General features: G+C 50.3%; 1 protein-coding gene across 4 annotated transcripts in view; it reads left to right on the forward strand.

Annotated features, from left to right (window-relative positions):
* Positions 1-15,765, forward strand: part of ZNF618 (zinc finger protein 618) — a 192,071-nt gene that overhangs the window by 155,566 nt on the left and 20,740 nt on the right. For all 4 annotated transcript variants that reach the window (XM_075560369.1, XM_075560367.1, XM_075560370.1 and 1 more), the window contains 2 exons: positions 347-436; positions 13,737-13,976. In XM_075560369.1, coding sequence (XP_075416484.1) covers positions 347-436; positions 13,737-13,976 — 330 coding nt within the window. The remainder of the gene's footprint in view (positions 1-346; positions 437-13,736; positions 13,977-15,765) is intronic.

Raw genomic sequence — 15,765 nt, forward strand, 5'->3', positions numbered from 1 at the left:
GGGGAGGAACAAGGAATGTGAACAGTGTGTACCAGGCACTGTTCTAAGCTCTTGACAGACGTGTTTAAGCCTCACAGCAGTCCTGTAAGGGAGGCCTGTGGTTCTCCTCATTTTACAGCTAGGGAAACTGAGGCACAGGGCGGTTAAGAAACTTGTCCAAGGTCACACAGCTTGAAATGGCTGGGTGAGCATTTGAACTGACACCGTCTGACTTATAGTCAAGACTGGCCCCTGATTCTCATTGGTGGTCCCAGAATGGGTTGGGAGTGGTCTGGGGAAGGGATACAAAGCTGCTGCTTTGGGCTGGGGCTGATGCCCATTCCACACCGTCTTCCTTCCTGGACAGAAACCGGCAATTACACCTGTGAATTCTGCGGGAAGCAGTATAAATACTACACGCCCTACCAGGAGCATGTGGCCTTGCACGCGCCCATCGGTGAGTACCGGCTCCGGGTGTGCAGGTGGGGGGAGTCTGGGGAGGAAGTGGACCAGCCTTAGTCAGAGGCTGTTGAAAACAAATGTGACCTCAGTTCTGCGCCAGGCTCTTGATCCTTCGGCCACGAGGCCCCTTACTGCAGTAGCCAATCTAGCTGAGAGCATCCTGCCCAGAAACCAGAGAGCCGCTCTTCTCTTGGTGGAATTGAGGCTTTGGACTGAGTCCCTCGTGACCCTGCTCTCACCTCCTCATGGTTCAGCCACCGTATGGGAGGCAGGCCAGTCACCCTCAGCCACCAGGGCCTGGGCTGGGGGCATGGTGAGCAAGACCATGCCCCTGTTTGTGAGTAAGGAGATGGTGGCAGGGGCACTAGGCTGGAGTTGTAGCCCTGCTGGGTCTGGCTGGCTTTTTTGCTTAGGACCTCGGACAGGCCCCAGCCTCTCTCCAGACCCAAGTTTCTCTCTCCGTCCTGGATGTCCCTGAACCAACAAGCTGCCCTCCACTGCCCCGGTGTCTGAGGGCAGCTCTTCCTTAGATCCCCAAGTGCTGGAGCAAGGAAGGCCCTCAGATCTGCCCCCTTCCGACAGGGACCAGACAGAACCAGAGGCCCAGGCAGTAGGGCGGAGGTGTAAGAGCATGTGTGGAGGTAGTCCTGCCCACTCGTCCATTCTGATTGTGGGAGGACTCAGGGCCAGAGGGAGGGAGTTGCACACGGTCAGTGGGGGCTGCTGCTGCTTTCTGTGCGGGTGTGCTGCTGACTGACCCTCCTGGCAACAGCGGCAGGCGGTTCCCACAGCAGCTGTTAGGGTCTGCAGAAGAGGGCTCTCATGGCTCGGGGGCTCTGTAGGCCAGGATACCAAGAAGCCCAGCCTGGTGAGCAGAGTGGCAGGGGCCAAGGGTGCAGCTGGTGTCCTGAAGTCGTCGGGACTGTCTATCCTGAGGTGACCCTCAGCTACTGTGTGACCGCAACCGCATGCCTAGTGCTCCTCTGCTCTGGGCTTGAGTCCCACCAGCACGTGTTCCGGGGGCCTTTCCAGTCCAAGGATCTGAATTGGGGTGACCCTCAGACAGGTAAATGGAGGCAGCAGCTCCCAGGACCCCCCTCAACATCCAGTGCCTAGCATAGAAGTGGGTCCTGCTGAAGGGGGATACTGGCGGCAGGGGCTCCATTGACCCAGCAGCCACTGGCTTCACAACACCTGGTGGGGTCGCTTGGGCACAAAGGCCTAGGCCCCTCTGGGGACTCAGAAGTGAACTTCCCTGCTGCCTGGGGGGACCACCTCCCAGAAGGCACTTACCGTGAGGTGCTAATAACAAGGCCAGCCCAGGACCTTGGTCCCGGAGGAGTTGAGAGCCAGCTGTCAGTATTGCAGCCGCGGCTCTTGCCCAAGGTGTTTCTTGGGGCCTGGTGAGAAGGCAGCAGAGTTGACAGCAGCCTGGGAAGCTGGCTCCAGGCCCACGCAGTGATGGGATGGATCCTGGCCCCCACGTCAGCTGGTGCCATGGGAAAGAGGGCCATCAGCCGCACCCCAACTGCTTCCCTCTGCCTGGACACTTCTCTCAAGGCCCGCCTGCTTCTTTTGAACGTTAATTTCTTGGGCTCTCTGCCGTGGCTTCTCTTCCTCCGTTTCTCTCTTCTGCCTACTTCACGGAAGGGCTGCGTGTCCAAAACACGACTGGAGAGATTCAGGCTAGATGGAAAAGAAGACTGGTTTTCCCCAAGACTGTCTCCCAGTGGACTTGGGTCCAGAGGTTGTATCCATTCTGGGTTCTATGTGGAGATGGAAGGTTGGTGGGCAGAAATGCCACCCCCGGAGTGTGTGTCTCAGCAGGGTGGACTTGAGACTCAATTGTGTGTACCCATCCTTCATTCTTTTTACTGAGGAGTAGCGTTCCACTCACTGTGTGAAAATAGCACCGCTTGGTTAGCCATTTGCCTGTGTTAAGTCTATCTGCATCGCTTCCAGCTTTGGGCTATTACGAGTGAAGCTGCTAGGCAAATGCTCACACAAGATTCATTGCGGGCATATGGTGTGCCTTTCTCTTGGATAAATACCAAGAAGCAGAACTGCTGGGGTTTAGAGGAGAGGCTGTAACTTTTTAAGAAACTGGCAACCCGCTTTGCAAAATGCCAGGAGCATTTGACGTGTTTGCCAGCCACACGTGAGAGTTCTGTTTGTACCGTATCTCTGGCCAGCGCGTGGTGGCGCCGGGCATTTTAACGGTGGCTGTTGGAAAGAGTCCCACGCAGCGGTTTGCGCACTTGTACCTTCAGCTGACCGATACCGTGGCGCTTCTCTCAAAGCGGCCATCGGCCATGAGTGCATTTTACTTGGAAGTTGTCTGGAGCCGCTGGCCCACGCTTGTCTGGGTAGCTTGGCTTTCTGTGTTGTGTCTCTAAGTGCTAAGTAGGTTGTGGATCCTGGTGCTTTGTCGCGTGCACGTGTGGCTCACTCTCCTAGTCTTTGGCATGCCTTTTGATTTTTAGACAGTGCCGTTCGATGAGAAGGTTTGCATTTTCCTAAAGCCTGGTTTATCATCCCCCCTCCCCCCCTTTCACAAATACCTAGTGCTTTCTGAAGGAGCCCTGGTGGTGCAGTAGGCAACAGATTCAACTGCCAAGTGCAAGGTCAGAGGTTTGAACCCACCAGTTACTCTGCGGGACAAAGTGGTGCCTCTTGTAAACACTTGAAGTCTACGCAACCCCAAGGGGCAGTTCCGCTCTGCCCTCTAAGGGGCGCTGTGAGTCAGGACGGACTTGACGGCAGTGACTTCAGTTTCTTTTCAGTAGCTTCTGTAAGGGCCCCTGGGGGCGTTGCCAGGTAACCATTGGGTTTCTAACCACGGGGTCGAACCCACCAGCTGCTCCTCACAGGAAAGCTGAGGCTGACTGCTCCTGAAAGCTCCATCGCCTGGGAAACCCTATGTCGGGTGTGTAGGGCCGCTCAGAGTCCGAATTGACTGGGGGCCAGTGGGATTGGTTTGGGTTAGTGCTTTCCAGGTCATGCCCGGAGAATCCTTACCTGCATCAACGTGGTAAAGACCGTCTCCTTTCTACCTTGTAGAAGTGGGGTGATAAGTTTAGCGTTTGCTTATGCTTCCATGGTCCACTTCCAGCCAACTTTTGTGAACGCTATGAGTTCTGACTTACCGCTTGTATTCTTACACGCTCAGGTTGTTCCTATACCATTTGTTGAAAAGATTCTCTTTTCCCTCTTGCTTGGCACTGAGACCTCTGCTGAAAATTCACTGTGTGACTCAGTGTGAGTTTATTTCCATTGCATTGATCTGCTCATCTCTCGTCATGCCAGCTCCGCATGGCCTTGCTTATCACAGCTTTATAGTAAGTCATGCATCAGGTACTGCCAGTGTTCTCATCTTGTTCTTCTTTTTCAACATTATTTGAATTTTCCAAGTACTTTGCTTTCCCACAGAAGGGTATCTTCTTGCCAGTCATGACACACACAATAAATTCAACTGGGATTGAAGCCGCAGACCAATTTAAGGGTGTGTGTGTGTGTACATTTTTGTCCACATTGATTCTATGAACATGGTATATCTCACTGAGGATTTAGGTCTTCTTAAAATTTTCTAAGCGGTATTTTGTGTTTTCAGAGGTTGTGCACAACTTTCATTAAATTATCTCTTAAGCATTTTGTTTTTCACACTGATGTGATTTTATATTCTATTTTCTGATCATTCATTCCGTTCATGCAGTTCATTTCTGCATATTGAATTTGTATCCTGCAACTAAATGGATTTCTCTTACTAATCCTTTTTTTTGGGGGGGGGAGGGTGAATGTCTTATGATTCCTTATATATGGTGGTGATATCACTTAATAAGGCTAGTTCTGTTACTTCCCCCCCCCCTTATGTTTTGGAGTTTTTCCCCTCCCTGTCCTGGTTAGGACCCTCTGGTGCAGTGCCGAGTGCACGGGATCAGGGCTGTCCCTCCGCTGTCCATCCCTTAAATACTGAGTCCATAGGGATACAGGGAGCCTCTCATACGTGTTCTTTGTTCCCTTGAGGGGAGGAACCAGAAGACTTTGTCCTACACAAACTGAACTTTTTAATCCTAAATTAATATTGTAGATTTTTCCTACCTCTATGGAAATTATTCTATTCTTATTGCCTTGTATCCTGTTAATGCAGTGAATTACGTGGGTTGTTGTTCTTTTTCCTTTTTCTCTTTTACATTTTTACATGTCACCATGGTTATATATTTTTTAAATCCATTAAGAATGTAAAAAAAAAAGTCTTAACACTAAACAGAACTGAAGGAAGTTGCAATGTTGGGCTATTTTTTTTCCCCCAGAAGAATGACTCCCTTCTCTGAAGTGTTGTTTGGTGTTAATGTCTTTCCTCCTGGCTAGGTAGCTAAATTTCTTTCCATTTGTAGAGATAATTTACTTTTATGAACATATTTTCTGCTTGCTTCCATCAAAAACATCCATGCTTCACCTAACAGTGAATGCCACTCCCACGACTTAAGCCCTCGAGGACAGGAAGCCGCGTTCCCAGGGGTACTGCTTCACAGTTCAGCAATGACTTCTTTTTTTCTTTTTAATAAATCATTTTATTGGGGCTCATACAACTCTGATCACAATCCACATATACATCAATTGAGTAAAGCACCCTTATCCATTCGTTGCCCTCATCACTCTCAAAATTCACCTTCCACTTGGGTTCCTGGAATCAGCTCATTTTCCTTTTTCCCTACCCCCAGCAATGCCTTCTTAAGATGATGAGGGTCATCATCACCTGGCAATTCTGGTGAAGTGTTTTAAAGAAGTTCCTTTACTGAGCAGTGGTGACATAAACTAAGCTGTCCGTGTTCACATTGTGCGTTCTACGGAGCTGCAGGTACGCATGCAGCTGTGAAATCATCAGCTCTGTTGAGGTCATGAGCATGCAGATCGCCGGCACCACAAAGAAGACTTTCCTAACGCCTCTGTACAATCCCTGTTCCCACCTCCTCCGCCCATATGTGGAACCTGGCATTGTGGATTCTTCAGTCTTCCTTTTTAAAAAAAAAAAACTCAGTGTAATTAATTTAAGGGTCATGCATGTTGCATGATGTTCTTCTCTTAAATTGGCATAGTACTGGTGTTAGTCTGGGTAGACTAGAGAAGCAAACTCATAGACATACTCTTAGAGAGTCAGGAGAGAGTCTCCAAGGGAGTGAGCAGAGAGACAGCGTCTTCCGTCTCCAAGGAGGAAATCCAGGAGTTCCCAGAATTCTCAGGAGAAGGCCATGCCCACACAGAGCCCTTATTGGCTATGACCTGATTGATAGACTAGTCTCCGCCCCTTCGCTCTTAATCCTCTCCAGTCCCAAATTGACACCAGATTATGTAACTACCGCAGTACTCGTCTATTTTGTGACTATACCACAATTTCCTATGAATGGACATAGCTTGTTTCCAGTGGGGATCATACAACCAAGGCTGCTTTGGACAGTAGTATGCACTTTGTATGGAAGAAGACTTTCTGTTTCCTTACATAAGTACCTAGGAACAGAATGGCGGGGCAGGGTAAATACCGGGTGATTTACAAATTGGGTTAATTCTTAGGGACAAAATGGCATGTGCTACTTGTATATTTCACTTTTTAAGAACCAGCCCAACAACTAACCCAGCGTGGCCATGCCACGGGACAGTCCCGCCAGCCGCCCTTACGCACTCCGGTTCCTGACCCACAGTGACAGAGTAGCATCTTTTAGCTGTTTTCCATTTGCTTAGATGTGTAGTGCTATCTTGGGGAAAGGAGGGTGGAGGGAAGGTGGGGGAGAAAGGGGCAACCAGTCACAATGATCTACCTATAACCCCCTCCCAGGAGGATGGAGAGCAGAAAAGTGGGTGAAGGGAGACAGCAATCAGTATTATAAGATATGAAAAAATTTATAATTATATCAAGGGTTCATGAGGGAGGGAGGTTGGGGTAGGGGGGAAATGAGCTGATACCAAGGGCTCAAGTAGAAGGAAAATGTTTTGAAAATGATGATGGCAACATATGTACAAATGTTCTTGACACAATGGGTGAGTGGATGGATTGTGAGAAGAGCTATGAGAGCCCCCGATAAAATGATTTAAAAACAGAGAAACCGATGTGGCCGGCGGCTTCCGTAAAGGTTACAGCCTTGGAAACCCTCCAGGGCAGATCTACTCTACGCTCCAGGGTCGCCCTGAATCGGAGTTGGCTCGATGGTAGCAGGTCATTATCTCCTTGTGATTTTACCTTGCTTTTCACTAATCACTAATGGTTGTGTGCATCTTTTCAAGTGCCTATTTGGCTACCACGTCATCTGTGGTGTTCTGTTCAAATATTTGGCCTACTTTTGAATTGGGTTGTTGCCTTATGACTGAAGTTTTGAGAACAAAAAGAAAGAAAAGCAACCACTCTGGATGACCAATTCTTTCTTCGAGGTTGGCTTTGTGAATGCCTTCTCCCAGTCATGTGACAGTGCTCCCAAGGAGGGGACGTGCCAGGTTGTCGGGCCTGTTCATCCCTTTATTCTCTCGCACGCTTTTCAGACCTACCCGAGAGTCGCCTTCCGTCTGTCTCGGGGATCCAAGGCATGCAGTGTTTCCCTAGACACCGGTTTGAAGTGGTACATTTACGTCTGAGGTCCACTCGGGGTTAATGTTCTCACAGATGATGCGCGCTGTGGCTTGCAGTGTGTTTGTGTGTGTGTTTGCGTGCATATAAATACAGGACGGTTATCCCACACTGTTTGTTGGAAAGATGATCCTTCCTCCACTTCATTCACCTGGCGTCTTTGTCAAAGGTCGGTTACTCGTTTCTGTGTGGGTCCCTCCCTGGGCATTCTCTGCCCTCCCACTGACTTGTCTCTGTAGTGCATACACGTTGCTCGCGGTAGCTTCGTAATAAAGTCTTTAAATTGTATAATATTAGGCCCTCTGCTTTGTGCTTCTTTTTCAAAACAAGTCCTGTTTATTCTAGTGCCTTGGCACCTTCAAAGTCTAGGGTAAAAATGTGCAGGGAATTTCGAGGTTGTGTTGAATTTAGAAGTAAGTTTGGGAAGAATGGACATCTTCGCAGGGTTGGACCTTGAACCCAGGAATATGATCGATCTCTCCGTGTAGTTACATGTCCTTTCATTACGCAACAGGGTTTTGTACTTGTCAAATGTAGATTTATTTCTTTGTTAGACTTTATCACTTTCATTAACATTTTTGATACTTTTGTAAGTAGTATTGTTTTTCTCATGCCAATTTTAGAGTTCTGTTCCTGGTGTACAGAAATAGAGTGTTTTAAAATTATCGATCTCGTGTCCTGCAACCTTGTTTAGGTAACTTATTGTTAGTTCTCATAAGTTGGTGGTGCATGCCATCAGACTTGCTACTTAGATGACCAGATTGTCTATGTAACGATAGGTTTACATCTTCTTGCTGACCTCACTGCTTTTCATCTGTCCTTCTCGCCGTGTCACAGTAGCTCAAACCTCCAGCATGAAGTTATTAGTGTTGGTGGGAACACCCAGTCTTACCTTGTCCTCTGCTATTAGGAGGAAAGTATTAATAGGGTTTTTGTTAAATAGATATCTCTTGGCAAGATGAGCAAGTTCCCTTTTCCTAATTTGCAGAGTTATTTAATCGAGAATTTACTTTGGATTTTGAAAATTGCTTTCCAGCATGCCTGTTGAGGTGTCTTTTGGTTATATTGACTGACTTTGAATCTGACCTGCATTTCTAGGATAAAACCTACGTGATCACGATGCATTCTTAATTTTAAGTTCATACTTGGGCGTTCAAAAGTCAGTATCCATCCTTTGTATGTATTGTTTCAAATTGCTAAAAAAATTTTTCCCACTGTTAGCATCTCTCTCTGAGGCATACAGGTTTGCCCTGTTCTTTTAATATCTTTGTCTGATTGGGGTGTCAGAGCCATGCTGGCCTAATAGAAGGAGCAGGAAAGCATGCCCTCTTCTCTGATTTTCCAAAGAGTTGTGTGGAATTGGTATTATCTCTTCAGTTCTACCAAATATTTGGTCGAATTCACCATTAAAGCCACGGGGCTAGGATTTTCTCCAGAGATCTTGTTACCCTTTCATCATTTGATTCCATTGTGGCTAGAGACCGTGGTCTACATGATTCCAGTCTTTGAAAATTATTGAAACAGGTGTTATGGGCCAGCATGTGATCTGCCTTGCTAATTATTCCATTTCCACCTGGTGTGGAGGGAAGGATCTGCTCTGTTGTTGAGTGTAGTATCGGGTTAAATTGAGGATGGTGTTCCGGTCTCCTGTACCTGTTTGTGCATATTTCTAAAGATCTTACCTGTCTATTCTATGAAGAGGTGCTCTGGTGGTGCAGAGGTTGAGGTGCCCAGTAAGTGGCAAGGAGTTGGAGCTGGCTTGCAGGCATTGAGGTCCGTGCTCTCGAAAGCACTAAACGGGAAAGGTTGAAGTCTGCGACTCTGATGGTGAATTTGCCTGTTTTTCCTTTTCCTTCTGTGCTCTTAGGGGTTCGCACCTGGAATAATTGAGTCTTGATGAATTGAACCTCTTTTAATTGTCTAGTTCCCTTATTTATTTCCAGTAATAACTCCTGTCCTAGAATCTACTTTCTGTGATAGCCGTCCCAGCTTTCTAACGATTAAGGTTCGCACCGTCTATAGCAGTCGATCGGTCTTTATATGTAAAGTCTGCCTCTTGCTCTTTACCCAGCCTGACAATCTCTGCCTTTTCATGAAAATGCTTAGTGTATTTATATGAGGGAGCTTCAAAAGACTTATGGGAAGATCCCATGATCTCTGCATTCCATTTGTCCACGGACTTTTTGAAGCCCCTTCATACTTGATGTAATTTATTAATAGGATTGCATTCTTTACCATCTTGACCAATTTTTTTCCTGTTTTTCCCATCGATTCCTGGAGTTGCTTTGCTTCCTCTTTTCTTGCCATTCTGTGTATTTGTCAAGTTTTTTGTTGTTTTTTAATCTATTAGCTTTCTAGCTAATAACAATGTGATTTTGCTGTGGTTGCTGTGTGGTGTATAACTTACAGAATCTACCATGAATTTACATTATATGCATAAAGTATAAGACCTTTACCACAAATGTACTTCCATTGACTATACTTTTGTTCTTCAAACTATCCTTTTACACACACACACACACACACACACACACATCTATATCTACATGTTGTGATCCCAACAATGACTCTCTTGCTTTTAACGGTGAGGTAGAAAGATGAGGCTTTTTGCTCTTGAAAAGATTTAGAGATTTACAGCCGCGGAGAACCTCGTAAGCCCCTCTGGTCTCTGCTCTCCAAGGTCTCCAGCAGTCATTCAACTCCGTGGCAATGAGCATGCAGAAAGAATGTAAGACCAAGACCGTTGCTCCGATGTTGGCCCAGGCAGTCCCCATTTCTTGTGCCTTTCTTCCCTCATGTACCTCGCAGTTCCCCTTGCTGCCTTTGTTGTTGCTTGAAATTTGGAAGACCTTGCGTAACATTTCCCATATTGCAGGTTTGTTGCTGAGTCTCTGCTGAAAGGTTTTTATTTCACCATCTTTTTTAGAAGGAGGTTTATTTGAATTTTTAGCTCTTGATTTAAAGTGTCATTCATTCATTCATTCATTCATTGTGTTGCTTCTGAACATTCCATTTGTTATTTATCTACATTTAATGGCTTTCTTTTTCTGGCTGCATGTAAGGTATTTCTCACCATTGCTGGTTTTCAGCATTTGATTGCGCGTGTGCTTGTGTGTGTGTGCGTGTGCGTGTGTGTGCGTGTGTGTGATGTTTTCATCCTGCCCGCAATTCATTGAGTTGCTTGTAGTCATCATGCGTGGGCAAATTTTAGCCAATATTTCTGTGCAAAAATTTTCTGCCCCACTCTCTCTTCGTCTATTACTACAACTTTAATGATATGTATGTAAGACTGTTTGATATCCACAGGTCCATGGAAACATTCATACTTATTTATCTATCAATTTTCATCCTGTGCTTCCTTTTGGATAAGTTTCTATCATCTTGTTTACAAGCTCACGGATCGTGTTTTCCTTCAGCATCTAATTTGCTTTCATCCCACCAGGCAAATGCTTTATTTTAGTTCTCTCTCTCTCTCTCTCTCTCTCTCTCTCTCTCTCTCTCTCTCTCTCTCTCTCTCAGTCCCACAAAGTTCCATTTGGTTCTGTTTCTCTTCAACATACTCATCCCCCCCTTCGGCCTCCCCAGCCTAGGTAATGGCTGTTTCAGGGCCTTGTTTGGGAACCTGCTTGCCCCGCCCCTTGCTGGGGGTGTCTTGGTGATTGGCCAGAGCCCCGCTGTAGCTGAGGGGTCACTGGTGCTCTGTGGATTCCCGTTGTTGGAGGCTCCGTTCAGCCTCTTCCTTGGAACCGTGTTGGGTTTTGTTTGCTTCAATGGCAGTCATTTGCTGACAGGCCTGAGAGGCACTCCACATCCTTATGTTAAAAAAACGTGGTTAGGGCAGGTCTGGGTTTGGGGCACGACTTTTCTGGATCTCACCTGACCACCTGAGCTACTTGACAAGGTCCGTGCCCGCTGCAGGCCGAAGCTTGCCAGCCCTGCATGTCCCCAGGCAGCCCTCCAGGAGCTGTGTTCTCCCAGGATTTACCAGCCTAGCCCCTGCACCTTTGTGGGATCCCTCCTTGCTCTCCACTTGCCAGATTGGAGGCACGTCTGGAGCCCTGGTGGTGTCGGGGTTATGTATTGGGCCGCGATCCGCATGGTCAGCAGCTCGTCTGGAGAAAGACTGGGCTTTCTACCCCCACAAACAGTTACAGTCTCCGAAACCCACCAGGGTGGCGAAACCAACAGGGGTCGCTCCAATTCAGCGCTGACTGGAGGCCAATGAGCTTGGAGCTGCTACCCTGGATTCTGTTCCTGGTCTCAGCCCAGCAAGCTTGTGCTGCTTTGTTGGGCCCACGCTCTCTGCACTGCCTCTCTCCAGGCTAGTGTCCCCAAGGGACCGGGCAGCACAGGTTTCTCCTCTCATCTGAATCCATCCTATAGCCACCTACTTAGTGCCCCAGCCCTGAAAGCAGATGTTCCATGTGTCTTTTCCAGTTTCCCCATGAATGCAGCAGGAGGGCTCGGCCTCTCCAACTTAGTCACTCCATCACGGCTGTGTTCTCTCTTTACGGCCGAAATTCCCCATCAGGAAGCTTTCCCCATGGGGACCCTTCTGCATCTGGCCCTCCTGCTCACTGCAGCCCCAGCCTGGGAGCCCACTAATTGCCTTTGTCTGGAGCCCCTTCTCACCCCCCAGCACCTGGTGGTAGAGTGGTTATGCACTGGGCTGCTGACTGCAAGGCTTCCTCCTCCAGGCCTATAGGGTCGCTGTGAGTCCATGGCAGTGAGTGGGAGAGTGTCTAGTGAAAGGTTTAAGGAGGACTTGCCCTCTCCCTCCTCTCAACTGCCCGGCCCTTCTCGAATCCTTACAGCCACTGGTGAGCAAGCACGGTGCTCTCCTCTCTGTCAAACCCCCGCTACATTTAGGCATCTCAGCATGTTTCTTACGAGGACTGTCCACTGGACTGCTGGAAACGCCTCCGCCCGTCTCGCCAGTGTGTGCTAGTGTTCCCGGGGTGCGCATTCAGTCTGCCTCAGCACCACCACCCCGGGGTGCCATTCTCTTACACTCTGAGCCCTGTGTCAGCTTCAGCCATCTCTGCCCTTGTGCTGAAGGCAGAGAACAGGCATGACCACTTCACAGCCGGATCAAGTGCTGCCCTTGGACATCATCTCCTTGTTTAGGTGTTTGTGCTACGTGGGCATTTTTAGTTTGGCTCTCTGACCGTTCACTTACTGTCTCACTGATGCGATGATGCCACGAGGTCTCAGAGAACATGCCAAAAGCCGAGTGTGCCAGTGAGCTCACCCTGCAGGGCCCCTGCCCTCCAGGCTCATGCAGGCTAGCCGGGGAAGAGGCACTGGCCTAGAGACAACTCTGGGCCATCATTAGGGTCGGTGTCATTTCAGTGGCAGCCAGCCTTGGGGGTTGACAGAGACACGGGAGGGATGGGACGCCTCAGGGAGGCCTTTCCTGAGGAGGTGAAGGTTGGCCTCACTGAAGGGTACTTGGGTCTAAGGAGGGCCAGCAGAGCTTGTCCAGCCAACCCTAGGAGAAGAGCATTCCAGCATTCCAGGCCGTCAGAGACTAGCGTGGGCAGGGGCCTCCCAGCTGGAAAAAGAAAGGGCTTTGTTGGCTGTGGATGGACGGATGAAGGGGAGAGGCCTGGAAGTAGGGTGGGCAGGGCAACAGGCACTGTGGGGACCCTTGAGCTCCCCGTAGTACCTGGAACCATGGACTCTCAAGATGTGTGAGCTTGGGGTGGGGGCATCCTGGAAGCTGTTCTGCAGGTGCAGTGACTGGGGACCAGCAAAGAAAGCTGGTTGCCCTGAAATTGTGTGTCCCCTTTGCCCAAGTCCCGGGCATGGCATGGGGTCCACGTGGTCACGGGCAAAGACCTTCAGCAGCAGCCAAGGACTGTGGCTCCCTCCCTCCCTGGCACTCACCCACTTTCTGTGTATCTGTCAACAAGTTTGTCAGTCACTCTGGGCCCTGGCTCCTTTGTCCCTTAATAAAAAAAATCAAATTCAATAGCTGCTGCTCTTATTTGAATGACTGGTTTCCACCCAAGGTCTTTGCAGGTTTTCTTGCATGCTCACAAAACCCTCGAGGGGTTGGTGGCGCGCAGGGTGGTGGCCCACTTTGGTCAGATAGTGTGTTTGAACTAGCTAAGGCCTAGCGGGGGAGAGAAGAGGGTAAAGGATTGCAGAGGCTGGCGTGTTAGTAAGCCATTGAGCTACGCACTGCCTGCCCCCGAAAGCAGCCAGGGAGTTCCCACGCCCCCCCTCCCCTAACACCTTAGGGCAATGTTGGGCACCTCTGCCTTCCCCTCTCTCAACCCAGAATGTCCCTGCCTGTGTGCTTTCTCGCCTTACATTTCCAAACAAGCCTTCCTCCGAAGGAAAAGAAATGTGGGAGCCAGCATGCTGGGAAATACGTGTGACCTTGGGGTTAAGTCAGTCGGATGACTTCCAAGGTTAACGACCTGGAGACCAGCTGGTCCAGGTGATGGGTAGCCCTGCAGTGGGGCGGCAGACCACCTCCCACCAGTGCTGACGAGCTTCCCAGGGGAGAAGCTAGGGACGGATCTGGGATGCTCCGGCTCTGGGTGGGACTGAGAGGGTCCTTGCTCTCTGGGCTCAGAAGAGGCTTGGTGGAGCCAATCCTGGCCCTTGTGCACGAGAGCCCACCCACTGTCTCTCTGAGGGTCCACGAGGACTGAGAGCGTGACCCTCGCAGGTACCGCCCCCGGGTGGGAGCCGCCGGAAGATCCAGACACGGGTTCCGAGTGCTCACACCCAGAGGTCTCCCCATCACCACGCTTCGTGGCAGCGAAGACCCAGACGAACCAGCCAGGGAAGAAAGCTCCAGCCTCGGTGGTCCGATGTGCCGCCCTCCTGCACCGCACCCCTCCAGCCAGCCAAACCCAGACATTCCGCACGCCGAACTCGGGATCTCCGGCAAGCAAGGCAACTGCAGGTACCAATGGCTGATGTTACCCTTCCTCCATGCCCCAGCTGGGCCCAGGTTCAGCTTTCTTTGGGAGAGCAAGGGTGGAGGTCACTCAGTGCTGTGGGGCAGACCGGATTCCCAGCACCATGACCAGGTTCTGGGAGCAGGGGCAAGCCACCTGGTCCCAGGGCTCTCATGCTTTCTCACCAAAATCAGACGGTGCGCAAGGTGATTTGATTTGCAAACTATATAAGTCACGAAACTCTCCCCCCCCCCACCCCCAGTGTTACAACATTAAGTCTGTTTCACTTGGCCCTCAAAATATTTTTAAATTAAAAAAAATTAATTTCCATCATTTGGATATTAGACTTCATGCAAAGTTTGAAAATGTGCAGTGGACGTTGGAAAAACTCTGATCTGGAGATCCTGGGCCCCCTCTCCTCCATGGCTGCTCCCTTCACAGGGCCCGCTCTCCATTTGGCCCCAGTCCTCACCGCACCCTCCTGCCTCTCAGCACAGAGGCCGCCTGACAGTTGTCCTGTCACCCAGCCCCGCTCACCCACCTGTTGGCTGGCTCAGGGTACACACAGGTCTGGGAGGAGCTGCTTGTCCGTGGAGCAGGGAGAAGGCCCAGCGCTACCCTGAGATCCCTCTGTGGCCCGGAGGGCCCAGTCAGCAGTCAGGAACCAGTTTCCCACAAACATTTTGGAGCCCCCGGGTGTGTGCTTGTGGTTAGCGCTTCTAAAGGAGAGCAGTTGGTTCACCAGCCTGTCGGTCAAACACTGTTGAGAGAAGCCGTCTCCGATGCATTCCTCCCCCCCACCCCCAACGGTCGCCACAGATGATAAACAGGCTGCTCCTGGAAGGCAGGCTCAGGGGTGGCTATGGGTTCAACTGAGCAATGCAATCACAGCCTTTGGGGCTGTTCCTACTGGTAGCACGCGTAAGCGGGAGGCTTTGTGCCTACAGTTTGCACAAGGCAGCGCCGCCTGCAGGGGCTTCCACTGGTATGTGGTGGCTTTGAACCTCAGTGCGCCAGCAAGCCACAGGGCAGGCTAGGACTGCCTGCCTGTGATTTGGAAGAATTTCAGTGCGGTCACACCTGAACTTATCAGCGGGGGCTGTGCGCAGGAGCCTGCTTGGGATCGTCAGGACAAACGTGACGGCTGGAAGTTGTCACTGTACCTGTCACCTTAGAATAAGCAGCTCTTGGCGTCTGCCCGTGCCCGAGCGTGGGCACCTCAGTGTTGCGCGCTGGCTTCTAGCCAGAGGTGCCTGGGGCAGGGACAGCGGCCCGACGTTTGCTTCATCAGCTGAGCACCAGAAGGCTCGGTGTCCGCGCGCAGGCGTCTCTCAGCTGTGTGGAATTGTATCTCGCTGCCGGCCAGCCTGGTCGAAAACCCTCTCCAGATGGGGTCCTGTCCACTGTGTGCACAGGGACGGAAATGGAGGACTCTTTCCAAGCTCCAAACTATTGAAAAGGATGGTGTCTGTCGCATATAGACCCCTACTGCCACCTCTGAGGCCCCAGGAACCTCACTCCCCCACCCCCCACACACACACCTGTAAACTGGGGTTGACAGTGACCTCACAGTGTCCTTGGAAGGGTTGAGGGAGAAGTTCCCAGACCAGGGCCTGGAGCATGGTGGGTGCTCAAGAAGGGAGAGACCCCTCCCTTTCTACTGGCAAAGAACTGCGGGCTCCCCTTCGTCAGTTGACGCACGGCTCCCGAGGTGGGCAGGTGTGCGCCTCCACAGACATCTGGGAGGGAGGAGCTCTCAACAGCTTGGGCAGGAAGGGCCACCCTGGAGGTGGG

Source organism: Tenrec ecaudatus, chromosome 10, assembly GCF_050624435.1.
Source record: "Tenrec ecaudatus isolate mTenEca1 chromosome 10, mTenEca1.hap1, whole genome shotgun sequence".
Taxonomy (NCBI): Eukaryota; Metazoa; Chordata; class Mammalia; order Afrosoricida; family Tenrecidae; genus Tenrec; species Tenrec ecaudatus.